Here is a 21,374-nt window from a genome sequence, read left to right on the forward strand (position 1 = left end):
GAAGGATGCATGAAATGAGAATTGGGATTAATTCAACCAACAATTTACAACCCATATACCAAGTTTATCTTTGGAATAAGCAGAAAAACAAACCAGAAAATCTAGTTATTTCTGAATTATAAAAGTTATTATTATTATCATCATTAATATTTGTTATTAAATGGTTTCATTAAATTTATTGAAAACAACTACTCCAAACTGTAGACCCCCCCCCCCCATAAATCGAGTTATTTCTGAATATTTCTCAAAGTTAGCCGGCCAATTTATGGATCCTGATAAGGTAACTAAACAGTATCTTACCAGTGTTCCACCTCCCCCCATAGTAAGGGGACTCTTAACCAGGGTGATTGTCTTGGTGACTCCTCCCACTACCGTGGTAACCACCTGGTGTTGCTGGGCAACCGTCACCGTGCCAGACTTGTGCACGGTGATGATTGGGCGAGAAGGAGTTCCGGGTGTGGCAACACCTGACGTGCCAACCTGAGCGGCAGCAGTCTTCAGCATGCGGGTTGCTGGGTTACTAACCTAGGAGGACAACACCGGGTGAGAGACAGACAGAGAGACAGAGAGCATTCAGAAGGCACGGCCAAGACAGCATTCAGAAGGCACGGCCAAGACAGCATTCAGAAGGCACGGCCAAGACAGCATTCAGAAGGCACGGCCAAGACAGCATTCAGAAGGCACGGCCAAGACAGCATTCAGAAGGCACGGCCAAGACAGCCCCTACAGCATTCAGAAGGCACGGCCAAGACAGCCCCTACAGCATTCAGAAGGCACGGCCAAGACAGCCACTACAGCATTCAGAAGGCACGGCCAAGACAGCATTCAGAAGGCACGGCCAAGACAGCCACTACAGCATTCAGAAGGCACGGCCAAGACAGCATTCAGAAGGCACGGCCAAGACAGCATTCAGAAGGCACGGCCAAGACAGCCCCTACAGCATTCAGAAGGCACGGCCAAGACAGCCCCAACAGCATTCAGAAGGCACGGCCAAGACAGCCCCAACAGCATTCAGAAGGCACGGCCAAGACAGCCCCAACAGCATTCAGAAGGCACGGCCAAGACAGCCCCAACAGCATTCAGAAGGCACGGCCAAGACAGCCCCAACAGCATCTAGAAGGCACGGCCAAGACAGCCCCTACAGCATTCAGAAGGCACGGCCAAGACAGCCCCAACAGCATCTAGAAGGCACGGCCAAGACAGCCCCTACAGCATTCAGAAGGCACGGCCAAGACAGCCCCAACAGCATCTAGAAGGCACGGCCAAGACAGCCCCAACAGCATTCAGAAGGCACGGCCAAGACAGCCCCAACAGCATTCAGAAGGCACGGCCAAGACGAGCCCCTACAGCATTTAAAAGCGCGGCCAAGACGAGCCCCTACAGCATCTAGAAGGCACGGCCAAGACGAGCCCCTACAGCATTTAAAAGCACGGCCAAGACGAGCCCCTACAGCATTTAAAAGCACGGCCAAGACAGCCCCTACAGCATCTAGAAGGCACGGCCAAGACGAGCCCCTACAGCATTTAAAAGCACGGCCAAGACGAGCCCCTACAGCATTTAGAAGCACAGCCAAGACGAGCCCCTACAGCATTTAAAAGCACGGCCAAGACGAGCCCCTACAGCATTTAGAAGCACGGCCAAGACGAGCCCCTACAGCATTTAAAAGCACGGCCAAGACGAGCCCCTACAGCATCTAGAAGGCACGGCCAAGACAGCATTCAGAAGGCACGGCCAAGACAGCCACTACAGCATTCAGAAGGCACGGCCAAGACAGCATTCAGAAGGCACGGCCAAGACAGCATTCAGAAGGCACGGCCAAGACAGCCCCTACAGCATTCAGAAGGCACGGCCAAGACAGCCCCAACAGCATTCAGAAGGCACGGCCAAGACAGCCCCAACAGCATTCAGAAGGCACGGCCAAGACAGCCCCAACAGCATTCAGAAGGCACGGCCAAGACAGCCCCAACAGCATTCAGAAGGCACGGCCAAGACAGCCCCAACAGCATCTAGAAGGCACGGCCAAGACAGCCCCTACAGCATTCAGAAGGCACGGCCAAGACAGCCCCAACAGCATCTAGAAGGCACGGCCAAGACAGCCCCTACAGCATTCAGAAGGCACGGCCAAGACAGCCCCAACAGCATCTAGAAGGCACGGCCAAGACAGCCCCAACAGCATTCAGAAGGCACGGCCAAGACAGCCCCAACAGCATTCAGAAGGCACGGCCAAGACGAGCCCCTACAGCATCTAGAAGGCACGGCCAAGACGAGCCCCTACAGCATTTAAAAGCACGGCCAAGACGAGCCCCTACAGCATTTAAAAGCACGGCCAAGACAGCCCCTACAGCATCTAGAAGGCACGGCCAAGACGAGCCCCTACAGCATTTAAAAGCACGGCCAAGACGAGCCCCTACAGCATTTAGAAGCACAGCCAAGACGAGCCCCTACAGCATTTAAAAGCACGGCCAAGACGAGCCCCTACAGCATTTAGAAGCACGGCCAAGACGAGCCCCTACAGCATTTAAAAGCACGGCCAAGACGAGCCCCTACAGCATCTAGAAGGCACGGCCAAGACAGCCCCTACAGCATTCAGAAGGCGGGGCCAAGACAGCCCCAACAGCATTCAGAAGGCACGGCCAAGACAGCCCCAACAGCATTCAGAAGGCGGGGCCAAGACAGCCCCAACAGCATTCAGAAGGCACGGCCAAGACAGCCCCTACAGCATTCAGAAGGCGGGGCCAAGACAGCCCCAACAGCATTCAGAAGGCACGGCCAAGACAGCCCCAACAGCATTCAGAAGGCGGGGCCAAGACAGCCCCAACAGCATTTAGAAGGCGGGGCCAAGACAGCCCCAACAGCATTTAGAAGGCGGGGCCAAGACAGCCCCTACAGCATTTAGAAGGCGGGGCCAAGACAGCCCCTACAGCATTTAGAAGGCGGGGCCAAGACAGCCCCTACAGCATTTAGAAGGCGGGGCCAAGACGAGCCCCTACAGCATTTAGAAGGCGGGGCCAAGACAGCCCCTACAGCATTTAGAAGGCGGGGCCAAGACAGCCCCTACAGCATCTAGAAGGCACGGCCAAGACAGCCCCTACAGCATTTAGAAGCACGGCCAAGACAGCCCCAACAGCATCTAGAAGGCACGGCCAAGACGAGCCCCTACAGCATTTAAAAGCACGGCCAAGACGAGCCCCTACAGCATTTAAAAGCACGGCCAAGACGAGCCCCTACAGCATTTAAAAGCACAGCCAAGACAGCCCCTACAGCATTTAAAAGCACGGCCAAGACGAGCCCCTACAGCATTTAAAAGCACGGCCAAGACGAGCCCCTACAGCATTTAAAAGCACGGCCAAGACAGCCCCTACAGCATCTAGAAGGCGGGGCCAAGACGAGCCCCTACAGCATTTAAAAGCACGGCCAAGACGAGCCCCTACAGCATTTAAAAGCACGGCCAAGACGAGCCCCTACAGCATTTAGAAGGCACGGCCAAGACAGCCACTACAGCATTTAGAAGGCACGGCCAAGACAGCCCCTACAGGATTTAAAAGCACGGCCAAGACGAGCCCCTACAGCATTTAAAAGCACGGCCAAGACGAGCCCCTACAGCATTTAGAAGCACGGCCAAGACGAGCCCCTACAGCATTTAAAAGCACGGCCAAGACGAGCCCCTACAGCATTTAAAAGCACGGCCAAGACGAGCCCCTACAGCATTTAAAAGCACGGCCAAGACGAGCCCCTACAGCATTTAAAAGCACGGCCAAGACGAGCCCCTACAGCATTTAAAAGCACGGCCAAGACGAGCCCCTACAGCATTTAAAAGCACGGCCAAGACGAGCCCCTACAGCATTTAAAAGCACGGCCAAGACGAGCCCCTACAGCATTTAGAAGCACAGCCAAGACGAACCCCTACAGCATTTAGAAGCACGGCCAATACATTGCTTCACTCCATGGTGGTACAGTAGGTAATGTGGATATTGGAGCACAGCCTTGATAATCAGAATCACTCTAGTGTACCTGAAGAGTTCATAATTAACAGCAGAGGTTTACATGGTGTGTGTGTGTGTGTGTTACTATTCGTACAGAGATCTCTTACCATAACAGGCGAAGCTACTTTAGCAGTCTGTGCTCCGGGGCTCATGGCCACGGTCTTGACTATAGTAGCACCGGCTGGCAGCTGCATGGTGGCCGTGGAGGGCGGGATCTTCTGGGTGGCCGCAGCTGCTGCAGCCAACGCAGCCATGCCACTCATCTGAGGGCTGCTGCCCATTGGCTGAGGGGGTGGGGTTGGGGGGGAGAGGAAGCAGACGCGTACAAAATAATTACAATTATTAACATTTATAAATCACTTTTTTTGTTTAACAAGAATAATCTCAGTGTATAAAGTTTGGTTATTCATAGGACTAGAGAATATGGAATAGAAGGAACTAAACTTGTTGTGCATGAATCAAACCTGGGATAACTATAGTTTTAACTACGACTTATAGAAATATATTTCCTTTATTATTTTCCCATAACCCTACCACCCCTCCCCTACTATGAGTAAACTAATGGACACCAACACTTAGGCTTCTACTTCCTGGTTACACACACACACACACACACACACACACACACACTAAATAATGTAAAATATACTCTCCGTGAAATTGAAGGAGTATGTCTGTCTGTAATAAAGCCCTTTCGTAGGGAAACACTCATTCTGATCGGCTGGGCCTGGGGCTCCCCAGTGGCTGTGCCTGGCTCCCCAGTGGGTGGGCCTATGCCCTTCAAGGCCCACCCATATATGCACCCCTGCCCAGTCATGTGAAATCCATAGATTAGGGCCCAATGAATTTATTTCCACTTATATGAACTTTAACTCAGTAAAAAAATAAAATAAAAAAATGAAATTGTTGCACGTTTCGTTTATATTTTTGTTCAGTATCTCTGAAGACCATCGAGTTTTGATATCTAACTGCCATATATTTTTTCCACTGTGCTGTTTCACAAAAGTTCTGAATCTTTCTATTTATATAGTTCCTACAGATTGTAGATAAACACCATTGCTAAGATAAGTCATAGTCAAATCGATCAATAATATAATTAATCAAAATCACCCAGCAGTGCTATTTGTATCAGTGCATAAACCATGTGCCATGTATATCGGTAAATCTCCTCTCAACTATTTTGCAACCAGTAAGGTACAGCTGTCAAATTTTTGGTCCTTAAATTAAAGACTGGTATACTTTATTTCTCACAATTTTCTTTAAACAATTTTGTTCTTTAAAGCCATTAGTTGGAGGTCCAATGCTTTAATATTTTATAATTTCTTCCCTCCGAATTAATATTCATTATATAAATAGGCCTGTTTAATTTTGAATGGCTTGCCTTTGCAAATAAAGTGGAATATTTTTTTGCTCATATAAAAAAAGTTGTTAGGTAAACTGGGATATGACTAAAGAGTTAATCAGGGTGATTTTTTACACAAACACACGTGTTGTGCTTTCCATGGTAGTAAAATCTTTACAAATTTGACTAACTTTCTATAAAAATGTATTGTAGTGAGATAACTTCCTTCTTTCGGGACATGAATACAGAGTATGCCCACTTCACCGTCGGACATTTACATTTTAGTCATTTAGACAATACCCTTTTTATGTTAGAAAATGTATGAAATGTATGCATTCACTACTGTAAGTCGCTCTTATCCAGAGCGACTTACAGTAGTGAATGCATACATTTCTTCCGTACTGGTCCCCCGTGGGAATCGAACCCACAACCCTGGCGTTGCAAACACCATGCACTACCAACTGAGCCACACGGATCATTTTATTGGTAAACTACATGGTAATGTAAACGTTTAATATTTTAGAGATCCAATACCTAATATGGTAATCTTATCATAATTTGGTTTTAATCCTCTACGAGGCTGTGGAGGGATCCAAATTGTGGTTTTAAAAAGAAAAAACACGAATCGTCAGCGTACAATGACACCTTTGTTTTTTAAGCCCTGGATTTCTATCCCCTTAATATTATTGTTGTATCAGATTTTAATAGCTAACATATGGCCGTAATAAATAGATATGCTGATAACGGACAGCCTTGTTTTAATCCTCCTGACAATTTAATACTTTCTGAAAAGTATCCATTATTAATCATTTTACACCTGGGGTTGCTATACATAACTTCATCCCATTGTATGAGAGATTCTCCAATATTAAAATAGTCCAGGAATTTATATATAAATTCCAGTTGTACTTTCCCAAAAGCCTTTTCAAAGTCCGCCATGAATACCAGGCCTGGTTTCCCAGATATAGTGTTCTATTGTTTCCAGTACTTGTCTTATATTGTCTCCAATATATTGTCTCCATGTATTATCCATGTAAAAACACTGATTAGGATGAATAATATACGACAATACCTTTTTAATTCTATGCGCTATCTATGGATGTGTACAGGGTCTCCAGTTTGTTTAAATGGACTGGATCTTAATATATTTACCACTTGGGTTGTGTTAGAGTAATAAATAAATCAGACCTTCTTGCTGAGTATCTGATGGTCTACCATTTTTATAGATGTGGTTAAAACAGGTTAATAACGTGCCTTTGAGTACAAAAAAATATTTCATATATAGTGCCTTCGGAAAGTATTCAGACCCCTCAACTTTTTACACAGTTTGCTAAAATGGATAAAAAAAAATAATCTCAGCAATCTACAAACAATACCCCATAATGACAAAGCGGACAGGTTTTTAGAATTTTTTGCTAATTTATCAAATAAAAAAAACTAAAATAACTTATTTATTTAAGATTCAGACCCTTTGCTATGCGACTCGAAATTGAGCTCAGGTGCATCCTGTTCCCATTGATCATCCTTGAGATGTTTCTACAACTTGGAGTCCACCTATGGTAAATTCAATTGATTGGACATGATTTGGAAAGGCACACGCCTGTCTATATGAGGTCCCACAGTTAACAATGCATGTCAGAGCAAAAACCAAGCCATGATGTCGAAGGAATTGTCTGTAGAACGCCGAGACAGGATTGTGTCGAGCCACAGATCTGGGGAAGGGTACCAAAAAATGTCTGCAGCATTGAAGATCCAACAATACAGTGGCCTCTATAATTCTTAAATGGAAGAAGTTTGGAACCACTAAGACTCTTCCTAGAGCTGGCCAAACTCAACACTTGGGGGAGAAGGGCCTTGGTCAGGGAGGTGACCAAGAACCCAATGGTCACTCTGACGTAGCTCCAGAGTTCCTCTGTGGAGATGGGAGAACCTTCCAGAAGGACCTCCATCTCTACAGCACTCCACCAATCAGGACTTTATGGTAGAGTGGCCATCGAAAAGTACAACGTTCCTTGATGAAAACCTGCTCCAGAGTGCTCAGGACCTCAGACTGGGGCGAAGGTTCACCTTCCAACAGGACAACGACCCTAAGCACACAGCCAAGACAACGCAGGAGTGGCTTATGGGACAAGTCTCAATGTCATCGAGTGACATAGCCAGACCCCGGACTTGAACTCGATCGAACATCTCTGGAGAGACCTGAAAATAGCTGTGCAGCGACGCTCCCCATCCAAACCGACAGAGCTTGAGCGGATCTTCAGAAAATAATGGGAGAAACTCCCCCAAAACAGGTCTGCCAAGCTTTGTGGCTGTAATCACTGGCAATGGTGCTTGAACAAAATACTGAATTGATAGTCTGAAATCTTTTGTAAATGTGACATTTCCATATATAATATTTAATACATTTACAAAAAACTGATTTTGCTTGGTAATTACATGGTTTGGTGTGTAGATTTGGGGGGGGGCAATTTAATCCATTTTAGAATTCGGCTTTAACTAGCGATGCACAATATATAGTCCGATATTAGCTAAAACTGGCAACATCGGTATCAGCCCGATGTCTAGTTACACGTGCACCACAGCATTCCTAACCTAGCCCACAATGTCTGCTGTGTGGATCGAGCAGTCAACAAGTCGAGCAGTCATTTGAAAAAGGTAAGAACATTTCAGAGAGACAACTCAAAAGGCGAAATACATTAAAGCCAAGATAATGGAATTCATTGCCCTTGACAATCAACTGTTCTTTGTCGTGGGTGATGTTGGCTTTCGCCGACTGGTCGAGCACCGATACACACTACCAAGTGCGCTATTTTTGCGCTATTGTTGCCCTACCGGAGTTACACAGTAATAGCGTCACTGCTATTAGCTTCACGACCAGCGATATCAGCCCCATGAGCAGGCTGAGTCTGACAGCACGGTGGGTCGTCGAGGACTTCGTACTGAGGAAAGTTGTATTGCATGCTCACGAATGTGCTGGTTGTCATACCGCTGCTGCCATTTCAACGGCATTTGAGAACATGTTTGAAACATGAACACGCTAGCTGGCTCCATTCGAACAACTGAGAAGGAGAGAAATAAGCTCCTCAACTGCACCTGCAGCAGACGTTATACCCTCTGTCATGGCATTGAAACACCTGCTCTCACAGGCTGTGAACAAGCGAGTCGGTGGCTTTCTCTCTTTACTGTGTCGCCACCATGCTCGATGCTATGTACAAGGACCGCTACTTCGACGCAGACAAGAAACAGGGTTTACGCGAAATGTCACAGACACAGCTGGACAAGATGGAAACGGACACAGCGACAGTGCGCACCGAGGAAGAGGCGCTACGGACAGACAGAGCTGAAACTTCACCGCTTGACATGTATGATGAAATCCAGGTTTTTACTTAACCTGTATTTAACTAGGCAAGTCAGTTAAGGACAAATTCTTATTTACAATGACGGCCTAACCCCGGCCAAACCCAGACGACTCCGCCCCTATGGGACTCCTAAACACGGCCGTTTGTGATACAGCCTGGATTCGAACCAGGGACTGTAGTGACGCCTCTTGCACTGAGATGCAGTGCCTTACACACACGGACACTGCGGTCTGTTAACTATTTAACTGTACTAGAATGCTTAAAAAGGCCGTTTTTTTTTTTTTTAATATAGGCAGTGTTTTTTTGAGCAAGAAAAATATCAGATATCGGTACCAGCCAAAAATGTCATATCGGTGCATCACTAGCTGTAACATAACAAAACGTAGAAAAAGTCAAGGGTTCTGAATACTTCCCGAATGCACTGCACCTCAACTTGCATGCCATCCAGTATATCAAAAAAAGTTTGGTATACTTCCACTGGTATGCCATCCAGCCCTGGAGTTTGGTTATACCTCCACTGGTATGCCATCCAGCCCTGGAGTTTGGTATACTTCCACTGGTATGCCATCCAGCCCTGGAGTTTGGTTATACCTCCACTGGTATGCCATCCAGGCCTGGAGTTTGGTATACTTCCACTGGTATGCCATCCAGCCCTGGAGTTTGGTTATACCTCCACTGGTATGCCATCCAGCCCTGGAGTTTGGTTATACTTCCACTGGTATGCCATCCAGCCCTGGAGTTTGGTTATACCTCCACTGGTATGCCATCCAGGCCTGGAGTTTGGTTATACCTCCACTGGTATGCCATCCAGCCCTGGAGTTTGGTTATACCTCCACTGGTATGCCATCCAGGCCTGGAGTTTGGTATACTTCCACTGGTATACCATCCAGCCCTGGAGTTTGGTATACTTCCACTGGTATGCCATCCAGCCCTGGAGTTTGGTATACTTCCACTGGTATACCATCCAGCCCTGGAGTTTGGTTATACCTCCACTGGTATGCCATCCAGCCCTGGAGTTTGGTTATACCTCCACTGGTATGCCATCCAGGCCTGGAGTTTGGTATACTTCCACTGGTATGCCATCCAGCCCTTGAGTTTCCCCAGCCTTAAAGGCTTTAATTGCATCAAGAAGTTCCTCCTCTGTAATTAGGCCTTCACATGAGTCTCTGTACAGCTGTTAATGTTACACTATTATTAGAAAAATACCCTTACCATTAGCTTTAGTTAGTGGCGATGGAGGAGAATGAAAATGAGAACATATGTTTAAAGTACTTTGCTTCCTCTTTTAAAATATTGTTTGGTGAATCATGGAATCATTTGTAAGAAGTTGAAGTAAATCATTTTCGGTAGCATTTTTATGTTGAATATAATAAATAATAAAAAAATTCTGTGCATTTTCTCCCCCCCACATTCCATCCATTTTTTTTTAATAACGCTTAAATATTTTATACACTTGATCTTTATTACGTTCCTTCATTTCTTTTTCTTATTCTGAGCCTTTACGGTACAGTTTTTATTGCTATCTATCTATACTTTTAGTTCCTCTGTTTGAGATTAACTCTTTTTACCTAAATATGTTGTTTTTAAAAAAAAAAAAAGAGAGGAGTATTGAATTGCATGGCCTCTTAAAGTACATTTAAGTGTCCCCATACAATAAAGGGGATCAGTTGTATCTATTTTACGTAGGGGGGGAAAAAAGTCACTTAAATTCTTCGGTCTAGGTTAATAAAAACAATTTGTCATCCAGTAGGCTTTGATTACATTTCCAACACATCCTTTCTCTAAGAGTATTGTGTATACCAATGATTTGATAGTTGGGGGACAGAATGCTGTCAATCAACACTAACTTTTGGTGCCAGCAAAAATGACATGGGTAGTCAAGACGACTAGCTTGATCGAGCCTCCGCCATGTATATCTCACAAGGTCAAGGTATTTAAGTCTCCATATATCCACTAGTTCCAATACATCCATGATTTCCTTAAGTGCATGAGGGTGTTAAGTTTGTAGTGTGATTTCCCTATGGGCCCTGGTCAAAAGTAGTGTCCTCTATAGGAAATAGGGTCGCATTTGTTACATAGAACATAGTACGTCCTTTACCGTTCCCTGTGCACCCTGGGCCGGCACCACCATGCGGACCCCGGCAGGAAGTGACGTCACCGTTACGGGAGATTTCCCGCCCTGGTTGGCCTGTCTCACCGTGACGATGGAGGTGCCTGTGGTGGCGTGAGGAGCAGACACCTTCAAGATAGCTGGAGGGGAGAAAATTAAAACCAATGTTTAAGATGGTGGCTGATCTGAAAAGAAACCGTTCGATTTCGTTTTGACACAATTATAATTAAAACAGTTTTGGAGAAGTTAAGCCCCCCCCCAAAAAAAGAAAAAAAAAGAGATCATTTAAAATATTACAGCAATAAGGTTAAATAAAATCATTTATTCAGTCGTCGTTACCTGGCCCGCGTGCATTAGCAGCAGCCAGTGGACTCCCAGGCATTGTGGTGGTGGGGGAGGGGACCAGCGTTATGCCTTGGAGAGGCAGGCCCTGCGGGGACGCTGCAGAGGCTGTGACAGGGCTCTTGGGGGAGTTGACCGGTAGTGATGTCGCGGGGCTGACCCCGGGGGTGGTGGTGGCTGAGGTGGGAGGGATATCGTACTTCTGCAGCTGCAACAGGTAGGTGTCTGCGGTAGGTACCGCCCCCCAGCTCACCTCTAGGCTACTGGTATTGGCTCTCACCAGCTGCACTCGTGACGGGGGGCGGGGCTTCTCTGTGAGGAACAGAGCAGCGGCTCGTGTTAACAAATCAAAAATAACTCCCTGATTTCTTAAGGATTCGCTGTATCCCACCGTACTTATTTGTACTGTTAAATTCCCAACACACAAGTACTTCACAGATTATCACGTTGCGATTCCCTGTATTAAAAATAATAATAAAGTGTCCTACATAAAAATGAATTATTGATACTTTCAATTAAAAAACATACAAACAGGCAACAGCATCTTTCTGAACAAGCAAGTGTCATACAGACTGACGAAGTGAACTAAGGGACTCACCTGTCTCCAGGTACCAGAGGTCCTTACAGCACACCTGGTTGTTCCAGGCCTTGCGGTATCCGTCCCGGCCGCTCCACACGTAAGAGACGTGAGTTGATGGCCACGGAGCAGTGACCGGCCCTGGCCCTGGGGATGTTATCTTCTAGAGAATCCATCAGCACCGACTCCCACGCCATCGAGTCTAGGAGCGGACAGAGGAGAAACATCAGCGGCACTAGTCAAGTCACTAAACATTTTGATTTTTGGATTCGAGCCATCATGTCCCTGTTAGGTTTGGGCAGTACACCCGTATACCGGGGTATTTTGGGGGCAGTACACCCGTATACCGGGGTATTTTGGGGGCGGCACACCCGTACACCGGGGTATTTTGGGGAGGCACACCCGTACACCGGGGTATTTTGGGGGCGGTACACCCGTACACCGGGGTATTTTTTGGGGCGGTACACCCGTATCCCGGGGTATTTTGGGGGCGGTACACCCGTACACCGGGGTATTTTTGGGGGCGGTACACCCGTACACCGGGGTATTTTGGAGAAAGCCTCATGATGGTTTTCAATACCTGCTTAACTATTTCATTGAAGTATAAAAAAAAGATATATTTGTAGCTACTTTTTTAAAAGTAAATACCTGCAGTCAACTTGTGCAACACGTTAGGAGATAAAGCAGATCGCGTACTTCATTTCGTCTGTCGCATTATTATGATGCTTACGGTAGTGCTCAGTCACGTGTTTGTTTAACAGCACACAACAACGACAAACCGGAGCCTTGCGAGTCACTCGCTGCTGTGCAGAATGCGCCAGGTGATCTAATTACAGGATGGGAATTCACTACAAAAATGTTGGTCAGCTGGATATAATATAAACGATTAAGTTAACTGTGTAAAATGTACTAAATGCTTCACAGTTGAGCATTTGTTTTGCCAATGTAGTAGCACGTTAGCTAAGTGGTTAGCTTCTTCCATTCCATAATCAAGCATTCGCTTGGTAACAGCAGAGAATTCCCTCCTGGATAGAGAGCCTTGCCAGCTAATATTTATTTGTTTTGTGCATGCAGCGGTGTAGCACTTGAGTACTTTATATAGTTTAGGTCATGAACTTGTACAAAAAATGTTTTTGCAATGTGATCGTTAGCATTCTCTATGTGATTTTACATGTAACGTTATTTTTTTAGCATTGCGAATGGAGTTTCAAAATAGCGCCCCCCCTGTTCAGTTCCCGGGTATTACAGAGGTTGTATGAAGGTATGACAAGCTGGATACTGGCCAAGCCTTGTCCCTGGGACACATTTTACATTACACAGCTTTAATAAATATATATATATATATATTTTTCACAGAAATGTGTCCGGGTACTACACGCTCAATTTAAAATGAACGTTTTAAAATGATTTTTGTAACCATGGAGAAACAAAATAAGCCATTAGCTAGCAAAACCAGAATCTCTTTCCTCATCATTGATAACATTCCAAACAGCTGATTGGTCAGACATACCAAGGCCAATACAATGTTATTGTCCATGGAAACAGTCTGGGACAGAGGGGAGATTGCATTTCACATTACTAAGTTGAGAGGTCAATTGTAGCAGAGACGGGTTTCTGTCTATCATTACAGTTTCTTTTTTTTTTTTGAAATGTGTAAAAAAAAAAAATTGTGGTCAACATTTTATAAAACATTGAGCACTAAATACTGTAATTTTTAGGCCATTTTAGCTAAAGGGCTCTACACACTATGCACTAACAGAACGGAGCGCCATATACGACCCGCTCCAAAATTATTCAGCGGCACAAAAGTATGTAAAACTACACAGATAGCGACACAGAGAGCGTGTAGCCCCTTAAAAGAATGGTTGATCGGTCAGTCAGCCTGACATACCTACGTTGAGACGGGCCAGTGTGTCGATCAGCCTGACATACCTAGGTTGAGACGGGCCAGTGTGTCGATCAGCCTGACATACCTAGGTTGAGACGGGCCAGTGTGTCGATCAGCCTGACATACCTAGGTTGAGACGGGCCAGTGTGTCGATCAGCCTGACATACCTAGGTTGAGACGGGCCAGTGTGTCGATCAGCCTGACATATCTAGGTTGAGACAGGCCAGTGTGTCGGGTCAGCCTGACGTACCTACGTTGAGACGGGCCAGTGTGTCGGGTCAGCCTGACATACCTAGGTTGAGACGGGCCAGTGTGTCGGATCAGCCTGACATACTTAGGTTGAGACAGGCCAGTGTGTCGGATCAGCCTGACATAACTAGGTTGAGACGGGCCAGTGTGTTGGATCAGCCTGACATACCTAGGTTGAGACAGGCCAGTGTGTTGGTGCACTTCCACTCCTTCTCGTGTGTCGCTACTTTGACGTCATCCATCACCAGGGGAACCCAGCCTCCGAAAACGTACATCCTGTGTTACAGAAGAGACAGGTGAGGAGGGAGAAAGGTGAGCTCCTGATAGACAAAATACGCACCAGACTAGCTCAGAAATAAAAATGTTCACACTACATCCAGTTACTTGCCGGTTCAGGGTATAAAAAGCAAAAAAGTGATGACAAAAAAAATAAAACTTTAAAAAAAAAGTCCCTCTCCCTGAAAAGACAAATGTGTTGCTCAAGTTAAGCAATTGGATTAACTCACTTGTTGGTGATGGTTGTGGCAGAGTGGAGACTGCGGGGAAGAGGAGCTGTCCCGTTGATAGACGGTTTATTCCATGTCAGGGTGTCTGCAGAGGAAAGACAAGGACAGATCAAGTTCCTGTGCTAAAAAGGCCACGCTACTAAGTAGTAGGGATGTGACAAATGGGGGATTTTTTATAGAATTATTTTGGGTTCTGTTAAAACGATAAGAAAAACTGGATAAAAAAATAAAGAAATTATTCCCATACAGGACTTCACTGCCTTTCACTTGCCTTTCTCTGCCATTTTTCCAACTTACAGACAATGGTCTTTCTTAGTGGTAAAGACTCCAAAATAATTGATTTCGTGAACTCCATTGCATATCGACTCCCGTTTTAGTGTCGAATCTGCCAACCGCTAAAATGTATTATCTTTGGAATGGAGGAGACTGATTAGTAGCCGTACTTCAGAGAAGAGCGGCACAGTATAGGCCGGTCAGCCACCATGCAGACGGAGTCAGAACCGTGCACCGGGCCCGTCTATCAGCAATGTAATGCTGTTTGTTATCTCGCAATTACTTGGCTTGAAATGTCTCGCAACTTCAGTAAAGCAGGGACTATAAACGAAGAGGCTATGATACTCTACACGCAACAGACCAAAACCAAAAGCAACAGGCAAGCCAGTGAGACAGTGAGAGACAGAGAGAGAGAGAGGGTGCAGCCAGAATGAACTGGCACATACAGTTTGAGCACATACAATCCCCCCACATACATCTGCCGATGCAAAAACAGCTTTATAATTTATTTTCTTTTAAATGATTGCGTAAGCCCCAAGAAGCATTTGTCTGCAGCCATCTTGGCCAAAGCCTGTGAAACCATGTACTTGCTCTGGGGTGCCAATAATTTTGTCCATGCCATGTCTCTGTTGCACTTTTCCTTAAAAAAAAAAAAAAAAAAGACTGATTTCTTTTAAAAAACATAGAAATGTGACAAATTTTGATCACCATACATTGGATTTTTTTATTTTATTTTTGGCATGGACAGAATTATTGGCACCCCGGAACAAGTACATGGTTGCACAGCCTTTGGCGAAGATAACTGCAGACAAACGCTTCTTGGGGCTTATGCAATCTTTTTTTTTTTTTTATAAAAGCCCTTTTTTACATCAGTAGACGTCAAAGGGCTTATACAGAAATCCGGCATAAAACCACAAAGAGAAAGCACTGCTCACCTTTCTACTGGCAATTTCTCTCACTTTTCAGCAGCAAACTGTTTGCATTCTTCAATATTTTGAGGGGTACCCTCTCCAACATGCTTTCAGATCTCGCCATAAGTTTTGGGTGAGATTCAAATCTGGACTTGTTGTTGGCCAGTCCAGCATCTTTTCTTAACCATTCCTGTGTGGTTTTTAAAACAAATATGTTTGGTGTCGTTGTCCTGCTGGAAGACCCACAACCTTGAATGGAGACCCAGTTTTTATAAACTGGGATGAACATTGGACTGCAAAACACCTGATAATCTGCTGATTTTATGATGCCTTGTTCATGCCCCCCCCCCCCAGAAGTATAAACGCAACCCCACAGCTTGACAAAACCTCCCCCATCTTTGAGACTGCTCTTTCCATGGATTGCTTCATTTGGTCGTCAGTGAACACAGCACTGACATGTATTGCCAAAGAGCTCTAATTTTGTTTCATTTGGTCCACAGAATATTTCCCCTCCAGGATTTAGGTGGGTTTATTGAGAAGTTCAAATCAGTTCAACAATGCTGCGGGGCTGCCTCTGGTACTACGGGCCTTGAATGTGTGCAAGACATCATGAAATCAGATTATCAATGCCATACAACTCTCCTTAGGTGGCCTCCAACTGCTCTTAAAATGCTAGTAAAAACAAATGCATGCTTTTCAACCGTTCGCTGCCCGCACCCGCCCAGCATCACTACTCTGGACGGCTCTGACTTAGAATATGTGGACAACTACAAATACCTTGGTGTCTGGTTAGACTGTAAACTCTCCTTCCAGACTCACATCAAACATCTCCAATCCAAAGTTAAATCTAGAATCGGCTTCCTATTTCACAACAAAGCATCCTTCACTCACGCCGCCAAACACACCCTCGTAAAACTGACCATCCTACTGATCCTCGACTTCGGCAATGTCATTTACAAAATAGCTTCCAATACTCTACTCAGCATACTGGATGCAGTCTATCACAGTGCCATCCATTTTGTTACTAAAGCCCCTTATAACACAAACCACTGCGACCTGTATGCTCCAGTCGGCTGGCCCTCGCTAAATATTCGTCGCCAGACCCACTGGCTCCAGGTCATCTATAAAAGTTTATGCTAGGTAAAGCTCCGCCTTATCTCAGCTCACTGGTCACAATAGCACCCACCCGTAGAATGCGCTGCAGCAGGTATATCTCACTGGTCATCCCCAAAGCCAACACTTCCTTTGGCCGCCTTTCCTTCCAGTTCTATGCTGCCAATGACTTTAAACATCAGCTATCTGAGCAGCTAACCGATCGCTGCAGCTGTACATAGTCCATCTGTAAACAGCCCTCCCAATCTACCTACCTCATCCCCATATTGTTTTTATTTACCTTGCTGCTCTTTTGCACAACCAGTATCTCTACTTGCACATCATCATCTGCACATCTATCACTCCAGTGTTAATCTGCTAAATTGTAATTACTTCGCTACTATGGCCTATTTATTGCCTTACCTCCTCACGCCATTTGCACACACTGTATATCGACTTTCTTTTTTCCCCAATTGTATTATTGACTGTATGTTTGTTTATTCCATGTGTAACTCTGTGTTGTTGTTTGTGTCGCACTGCTTTGCTTTATGTTGGCCAGGTCGCAGTTGTAAATGAGAACTTGATCTCAACTAGCCTACCTGGTTAAATAAAGGTGAATTTTTATTTTATTTTTTTTTTAAATCAAGGTGTTTTGGAGTGCAATGTTCAACCCAGTGTCCAAAAACTGTCTCTTGAAGGTTGTGGGTCTTCCAGTAGGACAACAAACCCCAAAACACACGTAAAAAGCACCCTGGAATGGTTTAAAAAAAAAAACCACTGGACTGTTCTGGAGTAGCCAATGAGAAGTCCAGATCTCAATCTCATCCCATAACCTATAAAACATCAATTGGTGGATGGCACCCAACAAACACTGAAGAATAAGAGCAATTTGCTTATGAGGGCCAAATTGGCCATAGAACAAGTTGCAGCAAGCTCATCGATGGCTACAATTTCCGACATTGTAGAATAATAGTGAAGACATCAAAACTATGAAATGACACATATGGATTCATGTAGTAACCAAAAAAAAAAAAAAGTGTTAAACAAATCAAAATGTATTTGAGATTCTTCAAAGTAGCCACCCTTTGACTTGATGACAGCTTTGCACAATCTTGGCATTCTCTCAACCAGCTTCATGAGGTAGTCACCTGGAATGCATTTCAATTAGCAGGTGTGCCTTGTTAATTTGTGGAATTTCTTTCCTTCTTAATGCGTATGAGCCAGGTAGAGGTGGTATACAGAAGATAGGCCTATTTGGTAAAAGACCAAGCCCATACTACAGCAAGAACAGCCCAAATTAACAAAGAGAAACGACAGTCCATCATTACCTTTAAGACATGAAGGTCAGTCAATCTGGAAAATGTCAAGAACTTTGAAAGATTCTTGAAGTGCAGTCGCAAAAACCTTTCCTTATCATTTTAACAGAAAACCACTTTTTTTTTTTTTTTACATTTGTCACATCGCTACCAAGAACCAAAATGACCACTGACAGAACTACAGAGTTCCTTAGCTGAGATGGGAGAACCTTCCAGAACAGTCTCTAGAGCACTTCACCAATCTGGAAGAATTTCCCCAAATCCAGACACAGACATAACCAAGACAATCAAAGCTGCACTCGCCACCAAAGGTGCATCTACAAAGTATTGAATCAGGGGTGTGAACACTTACGTAAATTTGATATTTCTGTATTTAATTTTCAATTATCTTTTTTTATTAGCAAACATTTCTAAAAACATGTTTTGACTTTGTCATTATGGGGTATTCCATGTGTATGGGTGAGAAAAGTAAATTTAACAGATTTTTGAATTCAGGGGTTAACACAAAATGTGGAATACGTCAAGGAGTATAAATACTTCTGAAAGCCCTTTTTTTTTTTTTTTTTTACAAATGTAAATACATTTAAATAAATCGCAGGAAATTACATTTAAAACTGAAACAAGCTCTCCATGGAGAAGTGTGTAGAATTGCAGGAAATTGGCTTAAATATCAAAAAAGTTCTCTACACCGCCAAGATGGGGGTATTTAAAAATGTTCTCTAAACACCCAGCTGTACGTGCCCATTGCCACGCCCTCTGCCACATAAGCTCCCCTTTGATAAAGGAAAAAACCCTGTACCGTGTATCCAGTGCATATGAAAAATGAACTTGATTTGATTTTCCAAAAATCGGCAGGAAAATTGACCAATCACTCACCTATATCCAGGGTCCACAAATCCCCCAGTCGACAGCCGCTCATACCCCCATAGATGACCAGACGGGACTTGCTAGAGGTCTTCTCTGTGTAGACGACGGCAGTATGGCTCTCTCTGGGTGGGGGCAACACCCCGTAGGTGATGGGGATGTCCCAGCCTACTACACTGGAGCCGGCGCGCAGCTCCAGCGTATACAGATCATTCAGGTATCTGGGTGGAGGAGGGAAAATAACATTAGTCTTATTCTGTGCCTTATATTCAAATCACATTTTATTTGTCACGTGTGCTGAATACAACAGGAGTAGGTTAACCTAACCGTGAAAATGCTTACTTACAATCCCTTTACCAACAAGGAAGATTATTATTTATTTTTTTAAGTAAGAAAATTGCACAAACAAAATGTAAATTAAAACAAATTAACTAACCAAATTAAGAAAAAGCAGCAAAATAACAACAAGGCTATATACATGGGGTACCGAGTCAATGTGTGGGGGTACAGGTTAATTGAGGTAATATGTACATGATAGGGGTAAAGTGACTATGCATCGATAATGAACAGCAAGTAGCAGCAGTTTAAATAAAAGGGAGGGTCCGGGTAGCCATTTGATTAACTGTTTTGCAGTCCTTTGGTTCGGAGGTAGAAGCTGTTAAGGTGCCGTCGGCAAACAGGGAGAACAGGAGGGGACTAAGCACGCACCCCTGAGGGGCCCCCGTGTTGAGGATCAGCGTGGCCGAGGTGTTGTTGCCTACCCTTACAACTTGGGGGCGGCCCGTCAGGAAGTCCAGGATCCAGTTGCAGCGGAAGGGTTCTTGGATTAGTGATGAGCTCGGAGAGCACTACGGTGTTGAACGCTGAGCTGTAGTCAATGAAAACCATCCTCGCGTAGGTGTTCCTTTTGTCCAGGTGGGAAAGGGCAGCGTGGAGTGCAATAGAGATTTCCTCATCTGTGGATCTGTTGGGGTGGTACGCGAATTGTAGTGGGTCTAGGGTTTCTGGGATGATGGTGTTGATGTGAGCCATGACCAGCCTTTTAAAGCACTTCATGGTTACAGACATGAGTGCTACAGGCGGTAGTCATTTAGACAGGTTACCTTGGCGTTCTTGGGCACAGGGACTATGGGGATCTGCTTGAAACGTGTATTACAGACTGGGTCAGGGAGAGTTTGAAATGGTCACTTCGCCAGTTGGTCAGCGCATGCTCAGAGTAAGTGTCCTGGTAATCCATCTGGCCCTGCGGCCTTGTGAATGTTGACCTGTTTAAAGGTCTTATTCACATCGGCTACGGAGAGCGTGATCAGTCATCCGGAAGAGCTGGTGCTCTCATGCATGGTTCAGTGTTGTTGCCTCAAAGAAAGCATAGAAGGCATTTAGTTCGTCTGGACGCTTTAGTTCGTCTGGAACGCTAGCTCGCGGCTGGGTTTCCCTTCGTAATAGTTTGCAAACCCTGTCACCACATCCAATGAGCGTTAGAGCCGGTGTAGTAGGATTCAATCTTCATCCGGCATTGACTGTTTGATGGTTCATCGGAGGGCATAGCAGGATGTCTCATAAGCATCCAGATTAGAGGTCGACCAATTATGATTTTTCAACGCCGATACCGATTATTGGAGGACCAACAAAAGCAGATGCCGATTAATCGGCCGATTTTTTATAATATATATATATAAAATAAATGACAACAATACTGAATTAACACTTATTTTAACTTAATACATCAATAAAATCAATTTAGCCTCAAACAAATAATGAAACATGTTCAATTTGGTTTAAATAATGCAAAAACAAAGTGTTGGAGAAGAAAGTAAAAAAGCGCAATATGTGCCATGTAAAAAAGCTAACATTTAAGTTCCTTTCTCAGAACATATGAAAGCTGATGGTTCCTTTTAACATGAGTCTTCAATATTCCCAGGTAAGAAGTTTTAGGTTGTAGTTATTATAGGACTATTTCTCTCTATACCATTTGTATTTCATATACCTTTGACTATTGGATGTTCTAATAGGTACTTGAGTATTGCCAGCCTAATTTCGGGAGTTGATAGGCTTGAAGTCATAAACAGCGCAATGCTTGAAGGACAGCGAAGAGTTGCTGGCAAATGCAGGAAAGTGCTGTTTGAATGAATGCTTACGAGCCTGCTGCGGCCTACCACCGCTCAGTCAGACTGCTCTATCAAATCATAGACTTAATTAGAATATAATAACACACAGAAATACGAGCCTTAGGTCATGAATATGGTCGAATCCGGAAACTATCATTTTGAAAACAAAACGTTTATTCTTTCAGTGAAATACAGAACCGTTCCATATTTTATCTAACGTGTGGCATCCCTAAGTCTAAATATTGCTGTTACATTGCACAACCGTCAATGCCATGTCATAATTATGTACAATTCTGGCAAATTGATTACGGTCTTTGTTAGGAAGAAACGGTCTTCACAGTTCGCAACGAACCAGGCGGCCCAAACTGCTGCATATACCCTGACTCTGCTTACACTGAACGCAAGAGAAGTGACACAATTTCCCTAGTTAAAAGAAATTAATGTTAGCTGGCAA

At 44.6% G+C, this 21,374-nt stretch overlaps 1 protein-coding gene across 1 annotated transcript in view; it reads right to left on the minus strand.

Moving 5' to 3' along the window:
- Nucleotides 1–21,374, minus strand: part of hcfc1b (host cell factor C1b) — a 65,443-nt gene that overhangs the window by 35,177 nt on the left and 8,892 nt on the right. The window contains 9 exon segments of the mRNA XM_045696534.1: nucleotides 301–525; nucleotides 4,091–4,267; nucleotides 10,783–10,934; nucleotides 11,134–11,448; nucleotides 11,735–11,816; nucleotides 11,818–11,915; nucleotides 14,020–14,126; nucleotides 14,357–14,441; nucleotides 18,825–19,033. Coding sequence (XP_045552490.1) covers nucleotides 301–525; nucleotides 4,091–4,267; nucleotides 10,783–10,934; nucleotides 11,134–11,448; nucleotides 11,735–11,816; nucleotides 11,818–11,915; nucleotides 14,020–14,126; nucleotides 14,357–14,441; nucleotides 18,825–19,033 — 1,450 coding nt within the window.

The sequence above is a fragment of the Salmo salar genome, chromosome ssa15 (assembly GCF_905237065.1).
Source record: "Salmo salar chromosome ssa15, Ssal_v3.1, whole genome shotgun sequence".
NCBI classification, from domain to species: Eukaryota; Metazoa; Chordata; class Actinopteri; order Salmoniformes; family Salmonidae; genus Salmo; species Salmo salar.